At 53.9% G+C, this 12229-nt stretch overlaps 2 protein-coding genes across 5 annotated transcripts; both read left to right on the forward strand.

Moving 5' to 3' along the window:
* Nucleotides 1–1271: 1271 nt before the first annotated feature.
* DMAC2 (distal membrane arm assembly component 2) lies at nt 1272–7042 on the forward strand. Of its 3 annotated transcripts, none has more exons than XM_070398559.1 (6): nt 1272–1309; nt 2658–2854; nt 3973–4053; nt 5033–5169; nt 5287–5449; nt 5883–7042. In XM_070398559.1, exons 1-6 carry the CDS (start codon nt 1292–1294, stop codon nt 6058–6060), a joined length of 774 nt encoding a protein of 257 aa, XP_070254660.1. In that variant the 5' UTR covers nt 1272–1291; the 3' UTR covers nt 6061–7042. The 3 variants fall into 3 exon arrangements, with proteins under 3 accessions (XP_070254660.1, XP_070254661.1, XP_070254662.1); XM_070398561.1 differs by lacking the exon at nt 1272–1309 and adding an exon at nt 1630–1810; XM_070398560.1 differs by lacking the exon at nt 3973–4053.
* Nucleotides 7043–7138: 96 nt separating this feature from the next.
* On the forward strand, nt 7139–11647 carry B3GNT8 (UDP-GlcNAc:betaGal beta-1,3-N-acetylglucosaminyltransferase 8). Of its 2 annotated transcripts, none has more exons than XM_070398558.1 (2): nt 7139–9895; nt 10185–11647. In XM_070398558.1, the coding sequence occupies exon 2, from the start codon at nt 10241–10243 to the stop codon at nt 11432–11434; it is 1194 nt and encodes a 397-aa protein (XP_070254659.1). In that variant the 5' UTR covers nt 7139–9895; nt 10185–10240; the 3' UTR covers nt 11435–11647. The 2 variants fall into 2 exon arrangements, with proteins under 2 accessions (XP_070254659.1, XP_070254658.1); XM_070398557.1 differs by having other exon boundaries at nt 10206–11647.
* The last annotated feature ends 582 nt before the right edge of the window (nt 11648–12229 follow it).

A 12229-nucleotide genomic window follows, 5' to 3' on the forward strand; every position in this document is an offset into this window, starting at 1 on the left:
CACATGTTTTGTTTACCATAGAAAGTAACAGGCACAGTCCTAGGGATCAGAACATGGATATGGGGGCGGGGGGGGGGGGGGGCAGTGAGAGGGGGTCGGGTCATTTTCAGCCTAACATACCTGTCCTTCCAAACACCTGCTATTCCCATCTCTATCATTTTAGTTGCTCAAGCTGTTGGCACGACCTTCAAAACAGACTCATAAACTGAACACTTCTCACCATGCTCATTGCCCCATCCCTGCTCCTGTCCCCTCATCTCTGGTCTGGATGAGGACAGTAGCCTCTTTGCTGCCCCCTGCTTCCACCCTTGCCCTCTAAGATCAGTTTTCAGCCTGGCAGACATGATCTTTACACAGATCTGCCCTGTGAGTGGAATAAAATCCTACCATGCCTGCACCTGTCGGACCCCGTCTTCTACCTCTTTTCAAGATGGTTCCCATCTCTGGGCCTTTGCACTGGCTGTTACATTCCGGTGCCTGGAACACTCTCCTCCCAGAATTTTGAATGGCTGTTTCCTTCTTATCCTCCGCTTAAATGTCACCTCTTCTGATGGCCCTATACCACGGTCACTCCCTATTATATGACCTGTGTTTATTTGCCTCTTATCAAATATTAGCTGAAAGTATGCTGCTTATTCATGTCTCTTATCCATCCTCTCCTTGCCTGGAATGTCGACTCCCTGAGAAAGGGGCTGGGTCTGTCCTGTTCACCACGGTAACCTCAGCACCCAGGGCAGTGCCTGCCCCATGGTACTTGCTCAGTAAATATTTGTGGAATGAATGAATGAATGAATGGATGGATGGATGGATGGATGGATAATTCTATCCACAAGTCTTCACATTGAAGCTTCACTCTGAGCTCCAAACTGAAATCAAACACATCACAATACTAATCTTGAGATCTCACCTCCTCCTCTTACCTGAAGTCTAACCTCACCACCCACTCCGACCTTTTCCCCTCCCAGGAAAAAGAATGCTGGTCAGCTTTTGAGGTACATCCTTGCAAGGAGGTAGCGGGTGAGAGCTGGAGAAGAGGGAGCTCAGGGAACCGAGGCTGCAGTCACAGGAAGGAAGGTGCTCTGACAGGAAGCACTGCCCACCCTCCCCTCGGGAAGGCGGAGAGGGTCCCATTATAAAGTCTACAGAGAGGGCACGCAGGGCAATCTCTCAACCCGAGTAAACGGTGCGTGTGCCTTTAAGAGGAGAATGCAACCATAAAAAAAGAGAAGACAGAGCCAGGTGGGTGGGACAAGAAAGGACCGGCCCCTTCCGGTTACATAAACTCAACAAGATGGCGGCGCCCAGGGCGGTAGGTCTCGGGGTTCCTAGAACCCCCCAAATTGAAGTCCGCTCGGCTGCCTCTGCCTTCAGGGCCTCTGCCGGCGCCCAGGCAGCGAGGGGCGCGGGGCAGCAGGAGGACCCCGGCCAGGCCTCGCGCTGGCAGTGGAGACGGGGCTGCTGGGGGCCCGGAAGGACGCGGTGGGTCGCAGGCTGCTGGGGAGCGTCAGCGAGGAAGAGGGGGCGGGGACTGGCTGAAAGAAACCAATAAAGGAGCAGAGAAAGCGTTCCGATGGGCGCACCCAGCCAATCAGAGGCAGGGGTGAGGGACGCTGGGCCGGCGAGACTGGGTCTTGTGCCTTGGCCGGAAGCTCAGTGGATAAAGTAGCGCGTTTCTCCACCCACCGAAGGGTCGCGGGTTCGGTTCTCGCAGGGGCGCGAATCTGGGTTGCTGGCTCCATACCCTGAGGGAGGCAACCAGTCTCTACCTCCCTTCCACTCTTTCTGAAACAATGGGGGGAAATATCCTCGGGTGAGGATTAACAAACAAAAAAAAAGAGAGTGAAAGGAAGGGGTTTGGAAGGGTAGGACTCCACAGAAAGCCAGTAAGGGAAACTTAGGACAGTTAGGAATTTTTATGGAAAACCAAAGGGATGTTGATGGGATGGGGGAACCAAGAGGTAAATTTGGGTGTTCCAAGGAAAATACGTGGGGGGATTAAGGGGAAATTTTTCAGTGTTTGTGGAGAAAATTTGGAAAGAATTGGGTAAAAGCAGCAATGCAGTTAGAGAAAATTGAAGTAAGAGGTTGGGAGCTTATGAGGAATTTTGAGGGAAAATAAAGATTTGGGCAAGTTTTGGGGGAAGATGAGAAGTTGGTTAAAGCAAAAAGAAAAATTGGGGGCAGGCTAAGAGAAGACTTTGAAGAGAAGCTGAAGGAAGAGTTTGAGGGTGGTTTGGAAACAAACTAAACAAATTAAGATTATATTTGGGAGAAAGAATTTGGTTATTCAGGAATACTCTAGGGAAAATTGGGTAAAATTAAGGGAAGAAATTGTGGGAAATTAACAGGTCAGATAATGGAGGTTTTGAGAGAAAATAAGCATTTGAGGGGGAAATAGAGAATTTGGGAAAACCAAGAATGTTTGGTTACATCAGAGACAATTTAGGGTTAAGAGGAAGAACTTGGGGAAAACATGAGGGAAATCTGGGAGTCCAAAATGCGGAATTTGGAGATTCTGAAAGAATTTAGTGAATCAGGAACATTGTGTGTGTGTGGGGGGGGGGGGGGGGGTTCATAAACCAAGAACAGAACAGAGGGGTGCAGCTCGGTCTCACAGGAGGCTCTCCAGGCTCAACCTCTCCTCTCTTCCTCCCCAGTCTCTGCACCTGGTGGCCCCCATATGGAATTTGGGTACCAGCGGTATCCGTGGTCTGAGCAGTGCAGTGACCCCAGAGGGCAATCAGAGGAAGGGAAGGATGCTGCTCCAATTCCTGACTGACCGCTTCTATGATGTGGAGGCCTTGAGGGGGTACCTGTTCCAAAAGCAGATGTCAAAGGTGCACAAGGAAAATCGGTGAGAACCCCTGGCCTGCAAAACCCTACTGCTCTGCCTCACTGGTCAGAATCCAGACCCTGCCCTTGCCACTCCTAGGTGGTCCTGTGGCTTCCAGTACTAGCCATGCCAACTTCTGTCTTCATCTATGGCTCATACCCTTTCCAAGGACTCCAGTTCATGTAGGCAACTTGCTGCCCATCATCTCCTCTTGGTCTAGCTGGCTCCTCAGACCTAACGTGGTTAACAACAAACGCTTGATTTCCCCCTAAAAGGTCTGCTTACCTCCAAGCCTTCCCCATCCCAGTAAACAGCACCACTGCCCACCCCGTTGTTCAGGCCAAATTCTAAGGAGTCATCCCTGATTCCTCTGTTTCTCTGCCCTCTAAGTCCAGTCGGTCAATAAAATACTAGAATATCTCAAATTTGGCCAGTTCTCACCTCCTTCACTGTTTGTAGCCAGGGCAGAGACTCTTCATTTTATGGTTGGATTACTGCAGTAAGCTAGCTGGTCACTGTTTGTCCCTACAGTCTATTTATAGGTTACAAAGCAGCCAAAGGACTTTTGAGAAAGTAAAATAGAGAACATTACCATTTTGCTTGAAACCGTGAAATGGTTTCCAATTGCAACTAGAATGAAAGCCAAACTCGGAAGCCCAAAACCTGGTACCTACTGAGCTTTGAGACGCCTAATTTGAGCTGCTGGGCCTTGCACTAGCTGTTCCCTTGGCCTGGCAGCCTCATGCCTTGACCTCTGCATTCCTTCCTGCCGCTCAGATCTCTGCACAAGTTTCACCACCTCCAAGAAGCATTTCTTATCAGCCAAACTACATTAGCCTTCTCCATCCCCACCCCTGACCCAAGCCACTCCTGGAATTGATACTGCCTGCAACTCGCTCTCCTGGTTTATTACTGTTTCTCCCTGTAAATTAACTTCAGAAGGTCAGGGACAGTTATCTGACTTGGTCACCACTGCCCCCCTGTGCCCAGCATTTAATAGGCACTCAGTAAATATTTGCAGCCTGACTCTGTGTGCCCGTCAGTCCTGATACTGTGGACTCTGACCGTGTCAGCAGCATGGGCATGATGAGGGGTGCAGTGCTCCCAGGCCTCACCCTCAGCTACTGTTCTCTCGGCAGATCCTCCACCGGCATCAAGAAACAATACGGGCCATACATCGCAGGAGCCTATTTTGTCCTGAAGCAGGGAGGAGCAGTCAAGTATGACAGCAAAGGTGTCAAAACGGGGGTGGGGGAGGCCAACGATGGGCTCTGTAAGCCTCAGGCTCTTCAGTCAGGCAGGCATCCCCATGAGTCCGCCCCCCCCACCCCCCACCCCCACCTCTGCCCCCTACTGGCTGGGGCTTGGGGCTTAGGGCTTAGGGCTTGGGGCTTGGTCCCAAGCCTCCGTTTTGTCATCTGTAACATGGAATGGTAGTTATAGCTAACCTATAAACACATTTTGCAATGTAAATGCATGGCACATGTGTTCAATAAACACTAGTTTCTTTTCTCTCGTCTTCCCTCTTCCTCCCCCAACCTTTGGGAGATTCCCCCCACCACCTTTTTTTTTTTTTTTGTAATATATTTTATTGATTTTTTACAGAGAGGAAGGGAGAGGGATAGAGTTAGAAACATCAATGAGAGAGAAACATCGATCAGCTGCTTCCTGCACACTCCCTACTGGGGATGTGCCCACAACCAAGGTACATGCCCTTGACTGGAATCAAACCTGGGACCCTTCAGTCCCCAGGCCGACGCTCTATCCACTGAGCCAAACCGGTTAGGGTCCTTTTCTTTTCTTCTTGCTTGAAAAGCAAAATTCATGTAGACTTTATCTACTTCTCATCGTTCTAATTAAAATTTTTACTTGGTTTGTGCATTTCCCCCAGCACCTTCCTTAGAAATGGTTTACGTATCTGAAAATGTCTCAACTTTTGCCCATCTAGAAAGGTTCTTACATGGTAGCTCTTTTATGTTATCAGTAATGTCTCCAGCCCTCAGCTTCTAGGTACATAAAACTGGCCAAACATTCCATATTTGATAGGATCATCATGGGATCCAGTGAGACCAGACGTGTATACCCCTTAGAACAAGAGCAGACACAGTACCATCATTGTATTATACGGGCTGGGGAGTGGTCTCAGGAGGCTGGAGGCTTGGGGATAAGTGGGGTACCCACCTGGAACCTCCTTTCCAGATTCCAGGGCAAAGAGTGGATTCGGTCCACTGAGCATGGCTACTCCCCTCTCCAGTTGTTGAGTTTCCAGGCGGTACCTATAGAGGCAGTGGATGCCAGTGACTGTGCCATCAACTACGAAGGCCTGGACAACCTCTGTGAGTGGGGGGGGGGGGGGGGGGGGGGGGTGTAGAGATGGGCGGGGCTCTGCATTTTCCCTTTCGTGGTGGGCTCCAGAAGGGTCCTCAGTGCCATCTGCCCTCTCCCTCCTGCAGTGGCCCTGAAGGAGCTGCAATCCCTGTTGCTGCAGCGCTGTCCCCATGTGGATGACTGGTGTCTCAGCCGCCTCCACCAGCTGGCCAGTTCATTGCAGGAGCTCTCGCTGGCTGGTTGCCCCCGAATCTCCGAAAGGGGCCTCGCCTGCCTCCACCACCTCCAGTAAGACCTCAGCTCAGCTGATGCCCCACTCCCCACCCTCCGAGCCAGGACAGGCGCTCCCACCCAGCTCACATATGGGAAAGTGGGGAGGGAGCAGTGTCAGGCAGTTCCCTGTCTCCCTGCCTCCATGACAAACCTAGTGTCTGTGGTGGGTAAGCACAGATGAGCAGTGGCAGTGAGTCTCTGGGGGAATTAAAGGATTCCCTAGTTTTTCTTTTGGTTTTAATGAAAACTCCATATTTACACTGTTGTAGAACCATGGGAGCCAGAGGTGTCTATTTGTAATTAACACAGTGGATTTGGGTATTCTCTAGACAGTTAAAGATGTTTATTTTAAGAAGCTAGGGGTTGAATGGGGGCCATTGCACCCCCTCCATACACTCTCTCACAGATGCTATCCTTATGCGGGCCTTCCCCCTTCTTGCTTCCTCAGGAACCTCCGCAGGCTGGACATCTCAGACCTCCCTGCTGTGTCCAACCCAGGCCTCACTCAGATCTTGGTGGAGGAGATGCTGCCCAGGTGTGAGGTTCTGGGGGCTGAGTGGGCCCGGAGCCTGAAGTTGGGGCCGGAAGAGCAGTCTCGGGACACAGCCAGCCCCATCCCTGCCTAGTCACAGCCCCCTCCCCATCCAGGTGGATCTCAGCCGGGCTGTGTTGAGTCTCTGACAGTTCTACTTCTGGCTTCCAGTTGGGTGCACTCATTGTGGGGGTTGGGGTGGGACGAGGGATGTGGCACTGGCAGGTCAGGGGGAAGGAGAGCATGTGGTCCCCACCTCATGGACTGACTACACTCTGGACTGAAGATCACAGCTCCTGTCATCCTGTCAGGCAGCCCTTCCCACACATTTGTAGTTCTAGTAACTTCCTGCCTGGCCAGGCCTGGGGCAGGTAAGGACTCTCTGCTGCAAGTAGCCCCAGGGAGCTGCATTCTCTCTTGTGGCCTCTTCTTTGCCCACTACTGTGTCGAGACTTCTCAAATTAACCTCATTTAGGTGTGCTGTTTCCCTACTGACAATAGGGGGTGCTCCTGGCATTCCAAAGGGATGGTTGTTCCGTGTGGGACTAGTCAGCGCACCGCAGGGTACAGCATCCCTTGCCCACGCTCACTAAATACCAATAGCATCCCAAGTCCTATGGTGTTCCGGCTTATTGTCTTAGCTGCAGATTCAACTTTTTATCTGCACTGTGAAAACTGATCTGGGCCTTTGAAATATTTTGCCTTTGTTAACTGGTGTAAGCCTTGTCAGTAGGAGGCGCTCGAGAGACTTTGCAGGAAGCAAGGCTTTTGCTTCCTGGTTCCTGTTCAGGTGTGCAGGCTCCTGCCTCACTAGGTCTCCGGTGGCTTCTCCACTGGGCGGGGGGCGGGGGGGGGGGGTGGGGGCGCGGGGCGGTGTCAGCAGCCTCCCCTGAAACCCCACCCTGCCCCACCTGGCAGTTTCCTAGAGGCATACTTTCACTGGACTACCTCCTGTGAATGACTCCACCACACCCCAGAGGTGATTTCCAGTAAATTCCAAGGCACCTTACCAGTGAATCCTGCGTCACTTCAATTCGCTGTTGAAGTCAATAATTATATTAAACGTTCCCTGTTCAGATTACTGGGGTTTTTTCCCCTCTCCTGGTTGGCTCCAAACTGGTACAGCACTGGTATGCAGTGTTCCAGGAGATAGGCTCACAGAGATGGACTGAAGTCCGTGGCACGCAGTCCCAGTCAGGCCGTCAAGGGTTTATTGTGATGAGGTGCAGCTGAAGCACGAGCCCCAGGAGCCCCTCTGGCTGCAACGCCTGACTGCTGTGGCAGTGATGACTATTCTAAAGATAGGCATTGGGCAGACTCTCCGCAGTGCCCTTGAGTGCCTACAGATAGACAAGGACGAGCTCGGGTCTGCCACCTCAGCTCAAACCACTCTGAGAACTGAGCACTTCTTTGACAGCCCCCTAGTTAGTTCTCGTAGCCACAGGGCTGACAGTACTGAAAATACGACACAGCATTTAAGTCTGCAGGTTGACGATGGTTGAATTCCAGTCTCCTCATGTGAAAGTGAGGGTGCTGACTGGTAAACAGTGAGATCTTGAAATTTCGAATGCGGTTGTCTGGTTGGACCAGAAGAAACATGATCTTGAAACCCCACCTCACTCTGAGCCTCCTTCGCAGCATCTGAGGAGACCACCAGTCTTCCTGTGCTTGAAACCCCCGGGATGTAATGGGGAAAAAGCCTTGAGAGTGTCCCTTCTCAAGAGTCATCACAAGCACCCTGCTGTCACTACACCCATACATACCCGGGGCCAAATCTCAGCAAGCCCCAGGGGCCAGGTGCTCACTATGACCCAGGAGCAACAGCTTATACACTAAAGTACTTGTACAGTCAGAACCTGGGGGACCCATGCAGGAGTGGATTCTAAGGGTGTAACAGTGAGGGTGGGCAAGTCACTGGTACAAGGGTACTTACTAGAGATTCTGAATTTAGTGGGTTAGCTTGTGCAGCTGGGGGTGGTTCTAACAGCTGTCTTGGTTGGGTGACTTGGACTTGGATTCAACACTGGCCTACAGTTAATGAGGCAAAGAAGTCAGAAGGGATCCAAAGGCTTAGGGAGGCAGGGATGTTGGATTGATCATGGTTGACCTGCACTTCTACCTGCCGGCCTCCGCCACACCCCCCCCCACACCCCCACCCCCAGCTCTGTTCCATAGAAGGCACCTCTTGACACTCAACTTTCCCTGTTCCCATTGCTGTGCTTTCCCTCATGATTGGACCCAGATTGACGCTCAAAGCAATAAAAATTGTACCCTCTGAGATTTCCAAAAACACTCCCAGAAGGGATAGTGTCTCCCCTGTGGAGAACCTCTGCACCCCCTGGGAGTAGCTAGCTGAGCCAGGAGAGCTCAGGGGACTTGGACCCCTCTCTCCAAGCCCTGGGGGAGAGCTTTAGACCCCCACCAGGGGTGCTGAGGCCCCTGACCCCAGCCCCTGGTTGTCATTTCCCACTCTAGCTTTTATTCCATTAATATTCCCCGCTTCCTCCACACTGTCTTCCTCCAGCTGGTCCCATGGGCTCCATTATTCAAACTTAGGGGGAGGAAATCAGCACTGGACAGATAATCCACTGCTGTGGCTAACAGACAGGGTCCCTGAGACAGTCCTCCCAAATTCCAAGTGGAGTGAAGGGGGTCAGGCCAGGCTTAGTCCCAACCCAGGTTCCAGGAGGTCTGGGATGAGGAGGCCCCACCTGCTACCCTCCCCAGACAGCTGCTGCAGCCCCAACAGCAGAATCCTCGGGAGGGCATCCGGTGTAAACAGGCAGACAACCCCTCCTGTCCCTGGGGGCCGGATGTGAGTGTTCTCGTGTCCCTGTGCAGCTATGGGCAGGACTGGAGTGGGGGCCGGGTAGGAATAGGTTCCCACCCTGCTAGTCAGGCAGCCAGGCTCCAAAGAGGATGAAGGTGCAGGGTTGGCTCAGCTTGAAGGCTTCCTGTGCCCCCCACCCTCTAATGCCCTCTAGTTTGTCTCCACCTACAGCTCCCCTTTCTCCTTCCATCTGGTTCTCTCCCCGGCTCCCTTCTCAGCCTCTCCCTGGGCCTGCCTTTGTTTGCAGACTCCCTCCTCTGATTCCATTTGAGTCCTTCCACCTGCCTCTAAATCTTCCCCTTTACCCTCCCCCCTCAGGGGCTCCCTGGCCACCCCTTATCTCTGGCTCACTGTCTCCATTTCTCTCATCCTCACACACCTCTCTCCCCTCTCCTATCTCCTCTCTCCCCTCTCCCTCTCTCTTTCTCTCTCTCCGGTGCTCTCCTCTTTGCATTCTTGAGTCTCTGTCTCCTATCTCTTCTCCCTGCCTCCTCATGAGGTCTCCCTAGCTGTCTGTCCTCACCAGCCCCCTTCCCCATTCCACCCGGACTCTGGGCAGCAACGCCACCCCCCTCTCTGGCAGGCTGACCCTTTCCCTCTCAGCACATTCTCTGCCACCTCCTCCTTCCACCAATCATTAGCCCCTCGCCTCCAGTTTTGCAACTTTGGGACTGTGCCTGTCTCTGAGCCATTCCAACACCACCCAGCCCAGGGTCAGGCCTAGCTCTCAGTCTCACCCTCCCTCAGATTCTCCCAGGCCCCTGGTTCTCCTGTCCCAGGCCTCACCAGGTGCTCCAATCTCTGCAGCAATCCCCTCTGCTTCACCAAAAACCAGCCCCAACAAGCCAGAGCCCCATCTCTCAGGTCGGCCTCCTGCCCTCCCCCTCTCCCCTGCCTCCCTCAGCCCCGCCCCGGCCCCTCCCAGCCCTTGGGGCCCTCCCAGCTGCCTGCTCCCCTCCCGCCCCACCCCTCTGGTTGGGCTGGGCTGGGCTGGGCTGAAGAACAATGACACACGAAGAAAGAAGACTCAGCCCCTGCAGGACCTGGGCAAAAGGGAGGGCCTGACCAGAGGCCCGGGGTGCCGGAGCTGGACCCAGAGGTAAAGAGGGCTCCCCAGTCCCTGGGGTGGGGGCAGTTGGAGCGAGGGAGTTTGGGTTTCTGTGACGCTGGAAGGAGCTGACCCCAGGGATCCTGATTCCTGGAGAGGGGGATGAATGGGGGAATGGAACAAGCTGTGGAAGGGATTGAGCTGAGAGGGGAAAGAGTGGGTGTTGGAATGGGATTGGAGCAGTGATTCCAGGTTCAGGAATAGGGGCTGGTTTAGGGTCTGGGACTAAGGCCATTACTGGGTTGGTGGGAACTATGAAGGCTCACCCTGCACTCCAAAGGCCTCTGTGGCTCCTTTGCAGCTCCCACCGCGGCCATCCCTTCCCGGGGCTGGGTCATGCGCTGCCCCAAGTGCCTTCTCTGCCTGTCAGCACTGCTCACGCTCCTGGGCCTCAAAGTGTACATCGAGTGGACATCGGAGTCTCGGCTGAGCAAGGTCTATCTGGGACCCCAGGGCACCCTGCCAGGCCCCTCGCCAGCCAGTCCTGAGCCCACCCTGCCAGCTAACCTCTCGGCCCGTCTGGGCCAAACTGGCCCACTGCCCTTGGCTTACTGGAACCAGCAGCAGAGGCGGCTGGGGGCCCTGCCCAGTGGAAACAGCACTGAGGAGGGAGACTGCCGGGCGTGGGGGGCTGCCGCAGCTGCTGAAATCCCCGATTTCACCTCCTACCCTGAGGACCTCCGCCGCTTCTTGCTGTCAGCAGCCTGCCGGAGCTTCCCTCAGTGGCTGCCTGGAGGTGGCCGTGGCCAAGTGCCCAGCTGTGCGGAAACCAATATCCCCTACCTGCTGCTGGCTGTCAAGTCGGAACCAGGGCGATTTGCTGAACGACAGGCCGTGAGGGAGACCTGGGGTGGTCCCGCTCCTGGAATCCGCCTGCTCTTCCTGCTGGGGTCCCCAGTAGGTGAGGGGGGTCCTGACCTAGGCCCTCTGGTGGCCTGGGAGAGCCACCGCTACAGTGATCTGCTGCTCTGGGACTTCCTGGACGTTCCCTTCAATGAGACACTCAAGGACCTGCTGCTACTGTCCTGGCTTGGCCACCACTGCGCTGGTGTGAGCTTCATCTTGCAAGCTCAGGATGATGCCTTTGTGCACACTCCTGCCCTGCTGGACTACCTGCGGGCCCTGCCACCCAGCTGGGCCCGAGGCCTCTACCTGGGTGAGGTCTTTTCCCAGGCCAAGCCCCTCCGGAAGCCTGGAGGACCTTTCTACGTGCCCATGTCCTTCTTTGAAGGTGACTACCCGGCCTATGCCAGCGGGGGTGGCTACATCATCGCTGGGCGCCTGGCACCCTGGCTGTTGCAGGCAGCAGCCCGTGTGGCACCGTTCCCCTTCAACGATGTCTACATTGGCCTGTGTTTCCGTGCTCTTGGCCTAGCGCCCAGGGCCCACATAGGCTTCCTCACAGCCTGGCCAGCGGACCGCAGGCCTGACCCCTGCGTTCTCCGTGACCTGCTGCTGGTGCGACCCATCAGACCCCAGGAGAGCCTTTGGCTCTGGAAACACCTGCAGGACCCTCAGCTCCATTGCTGAGCCTCAGTGGGGTTGGGGGGGGGGGGGGCCAGCCTGGCCTGGGCCAGGGCCTCAGTGCCTGCCCCTTGCTCAGCCTCTCTGTGAGGAGGTCCTAGAATCACGACTGCTTGAGCCCCTCCTGGGCTGGCCCAGGCTATGTGACCGGGCAGCAGGAGGCAGAGGACTGTTTTTGTCTACTTTTTGTTTTTGAAAAATATGAATGCCCCACTCTGAGGCTTAGAGTTGTCTTTGTGCCTATGGGGCCCTGGGAACTTTATAAGAGCAGAGCTCAGCCACCCACACCCTCCCCACCCCTACTGGACAGGGCCAGCTCCAACAGCCTCCTGGTCACCTTGCTGGACACCAGGTTTGCCTCACTCCATGGGAGAGCAGGAGTCCAGCTCTGGAACACCCCACCCCACCCTGTCTGCTGAAGCTGGCCCCCCACCTTGTGAAAGTTTCCAGGGAAGTAGATACCTCAACGGCCTTGGTCTTATCCATCTAACTCAGTGGTTCCCAACGTAGGGTACATGCCCCACAGGGGGGCAATTTGATTTTTAAGGGGGCAATTTGACAATGAGTTATTAACAGTAAATGTTTTGCATCTTTATGGTTCTAGGAGCCTCATATACAGTATATAAGTACATATTGTGACATATTTATGCATTTCAGTTCTCTTGTTTTGAAATTTTGCTATTTTTTCATATCACTTCATATTATTTTTTTAATAATTTCTTAGTGATTTCTTCCTCAGTACTTCAATTGTCCTTTCATTCTTTTATTTTTCTCTTTTATGGATGCCATGTTCTTTGGGAG

The sequence above is a fragment of the Myotis yumanensis genome, unplaced genomic scaffold (assembly GCF_028538775.1).
Source record: "Myotis yumanensis isolate MYYU_CA2020_CCGP unplaced genomic scaffold, mMyoYum1.0.hap1 SCAF_18, whole genome shotgun sequence".
NCBI lineage: Eukaryota > Metazoa > Chordata > Mammalia > Chiroptera > Vespertilionidae > Myotis > Myotis yumanensis.